The 3475-nt window shown below is 51.3% G+C and overlaps 1 protein-coding gene across 1 annotated transcript; it reads left to right on the top strand.

Moving 5' to 3' along the window:
• Positions 1-376: 376 nt before the first annotated feature.
• On the top strand, positions 377-2309 carry Mt4 (metallothionein 4). The gene is made up of 3 exons (XM_021170906.2): positions 377-407; positions 1662-1727; positions 2218-2309. The coding sequence occupies exons 1-3, from the start codon at positions 377-379 to the stop codon at positions 2307-2309; spliced, it is 189 nt and encodes a 62-aa protein (XP_021026565.1).
• Positions 2310-3475: the final 1166 nt, after the last annotated feature.

Here is a 3475-nt window from a genome sequence, read left to right as displayed (position 1 = left end):
CCTAGGCAGGAGTGGCCCCAGGAAGGAGGAACAGAAGTGGCAGCTAACCCTGTGCAGCTGGATGTGTGCTGCTATGAGCCCTCACTGAGTGCCACGGGAACCTCACCTGGCTTCCTTAACACTATGGCAGGGAAGCAGGTGGGGCAGGCTTAGCCCTTTGTGAAAGCCACCTAAACCTCCAAACAACTCTACCTGCCCTCTGCCCTCTGCTGCCTGCCCTCCCTACCCCCGAGCGTCTCACTGGGCCGTGTGCAGGGCGTCTGGCCTCAGGGAGAGGTGGGGTGAGCTGTAGTCCACACCTACACAACTATAAAGAGGGTGCCTGCAGCAGCTGCTGCCTCAGCCTCCCTTTCTTAGCTGCTCACACACCTGGACCATGGACCCTGGGGAATGCACGTGTATGTCTGGTAAGTAAGGAAGCCCTGTTAGGGAATCTTATAACTTTACCCCTGTATCCTGCAAGGCAGCATGTGGGACTATTGGAAACTTTACTTAGGTGCCATGGATGAGGTTTATCCCGGATTGGCAACTCTCACTCTGTTGTCTCCCAGCCAGATTTGCTGAAACGGATAGTCCTGGTCCAGGGAATAGCGAAGGAAGGGACCTAAAAACCTTCGTTCTTCTGGCTGCAGGGCCCTAGTGGCAGCCACCAGAGTAAGGAATGGAGCTATGGCCCAGAACCTGGACTCTTGGTTTTGGTTTTCAGCTGCCATTCATTCACCAACACATCTGATTTATAGACCTCTGTGTCCTCCTTTGCAAACTGGGGTTATTCAACTCTGGGTGGCTCCTGGACTATGGAGCCTATGGAAAGGTTAAAATTAGCAAGCCGGGGGTGGGTGGGGTGGATGCTTAGAGGCTTAGCTGTGCTCTCCAGTCAGTAAATGTCAGTTGTAGTGGAGCATGCTAGCACTCAGAAGGCTGAGCAGGAGGAGGAGGACCCTGTGTTCAAAGCCATTCTGTGTTGCTTGGTGCAGGGAAGAATGTTGACCAGAAGGTGGGAGATCAATCGGGGTTCAAAACAGTCCTGTATGGTCTCAGCCTTGAAAATTGTCACCTAAGAGTTTCAAATGTATCCTTCATCCTTAATAGTAGAAGTCTGTCCCCTACATTTGGAAAAGATACAGAAAATTTGAGTGTTCTCAAATTGAATGTGACAGACAGGATGAGTTGAGAGAAACAAAGAAGTGTGAGTCCCTTTTATGAAATTAAAGCAAGGTATAGAGGCCCCTGGGGTCTCTGCTTTCCTTTCTGCTTTCCGTTCAGGTTTTCCATCTGGCCTTGTCAAGAAGAGGCTATGAATGCCCTTGATGGTTGTCCTTGTCTGGGGTTGTCCTTGTCTGTTAGTGCTAAATGGACATCTGTACCACCTGTGTTTTTAAATGACAGATTCTTTCACCCACCCAGAGTGGGGCTTGGGGGTCAGGAATGTGCATTGTCACAGGAAACCTGGTTTGAGCCCATGCTGCCCTTCCTGCTCCCGGTCCCCAGCCATGGCTTGTCACTAGAACCACTGACCTATCCACAGTCCTGGGGTGATGCTCAGCAGCAGCAATACCCTCTTGTCTAGCCACTGTGTTGCTCCCCCACACCCACACGCACACCAAGGAGCATCTGTAACCGTAGCCCCATGCTCACCTGGTCTCTGTCCTCGCTCCTAGGAGGGATCTGCATCTGCGGAGATAATTGCAAGTGCACAACCTGCAGCTGTAAAACCTGTCGTAAAAGTGAGTATGGTCACCTGGACACTGCCAGATGCGAGTGGGAATAGCCCCATCCCTCGATGGCACCGGTGAAGGCAGTGCAGGGATTCTGGGATCCTTTTTCTCAGTGGGGGTGAGGGGATATGATATGACACCCAAGGAGACATGGGACAAAGCTCCTTGGGGCTGCAGCCCACCCAGCTCTAAGGACATCCATGGTGTTTGGAGCATGGTATTGGTTCTGTCCAGCCCAGTGAGGAGGAGGAGGATAAAGTCTTGGTTTGGAGGAATGAACCCTGGCTTCTGATCTTGTTTCTGTCATGGCTGTGACCTTTGAAAAGCCCACCCTCTGTCTGGAGCACTAATGGACCCTAGAGGACCTCTGAGGTCCCTTCTTGCTCTCATATCCCACAGCCTCCTGGCCCAGGGTTTCCTGCTGCTTCCGCTAAGGTGTTGGGGGGAGGGTGGGAAGTGAAGAGCCATGACTCATCTGTCCATCTCCTAATTTTTTCAGGCTGCTGTCCCTGCTGTCCCCCAGGCTGTGCCAAGTGTGCCCGGGGCTGCATCTGCAAAGGGGGTTCAGACAAGTGCAGCTGCTGTCCCTGAAACCCACCTATGGCACCGGGAGAGATCCCGGGAAGTGACTACACAGTACCTGAGTCAAGGGATTTAATTTGTATAATAAGTTGTACTTTTTATATGTGTGCCCAGATGCGGGGCAGGTGATGTCCATGTAAAGTTCTTGGAGTAATAAAGTTTCCATTCATGGCTGTCTGGTGGCTCAGAGTATTGTTTAACCCTAACCCTAACCCTAACCAAGAAGAACCAAGGAGGGCTGGCTCTATCGCAGACCCTCGAGCAGCCCACCGGAACCCCACTCACACGTGGCTGCTCATTGCTGCTCACTTTAAGGTGCTGCAACTGTGTCTGGGCCTTTCTCCCACTTTACAAACACAGGGCAGCCATCATGGCCCTGGGAACAGTTCCTAACCAACACCAAACAAAAACCAGCATTTCTACAGTCTTCCAGAAGTCTACAGTGGCGCTGAGCTCCAACAGCTCACAGATAACACTCTTAGGCTGCCTACCTTGCCCCATATCATGGTCCTCAGCTAGAGCTTTCTGAGATTCCCCACTCAAAGAACCTTTGTCTTGTCTTGTCTTGTCTTGTCTTGTCTTGTCTTGTCTTGTCTTGTCTTGTCTTGTTGAGATAAGGTTTCTCTGTGTAGCTCTAGCTGACCTAGAACTCTATAGACCAGGCTGGCCTGAAACTCAAGAGTTCCACCTGCCTCTGCCTCCTGAGTACTGTGATTAAAAGTATACACCATCACCTGGGGCCCAAAGAAACCCTCTGAGTGAAGGTCTGTCATGGTACATGTCTGTCTTAACCTGACTAGCCTGGCCTGATCTTGATCCAGGTAAACTCACCCAGCAAAAAGCTTCATGGTCCTGAGCTCTGACCAGTCATGAACAGAACCTGTATGCCTGGGGGGCAGGAGGGGGCAGTTTGAGTTTAGTTACTTGGGCCAGCACCAGGTTGGGGCAACAGACACGTACACCAGCAAGGAGAAAATGGTACAGATGAAAATAATGTCTCCCAGAGGTTTCTTAACAAATGGCTTTTTAGCTGAACTACCTGGAGATGTCACAGGGGGACGAAAGACCACTGTGGGTCATTCCAAATGTAGCCCTCAGTAAAGCCCCAGGTAGAGCCCAGCTCCTGAGATGTTTTGCATTTATGCCACCAAGAGCCAAAGCTAAGGCCTTTCCCT

This window comes from Mus caroli, unplaced genomic scaffold, assembly GCF_978045245.1.
Source record: "Mus caroli unplaced genomic scaffold, Mus_caroli_1 scaffold_10, whole genome shotgun sequence".
Classification (NCBI taxonomy): domain Eukaryota; kingdom Metazoa; phylum Chordata; class Mammalia; order Rodentia; family Muridae; genus Mus; species Mus caroli.
Note: the sequence above shows the minus strand (reverse complement) of the source record. Positions and strands in the feature narration are given on the sequence as shown.

Excerpts from the sequence above, each read along its gene's own strand:
- Mt4 (XM_021170906.2), top strand. The coding sequence starts at position 377 with ATGGACCCTGGGGAATGCACGTGTATGTCTG. Across the intron at positions 408-1,661 it reads GGAATGCACGTGTATGTCTG|GAGGGATCTGCATCTGCGGA; the intron begins GTAAGTAAGGAA and ends CCTCGCTCCTAG. Across the intron at positions 1,728-2,217 it reads CTGTAAAACCTGTCGTAAAA|GCTGCTGTCCCTGCTGTCCC; the intron begins GTGAGTATGGTC and ends TAATTTTTTCAG.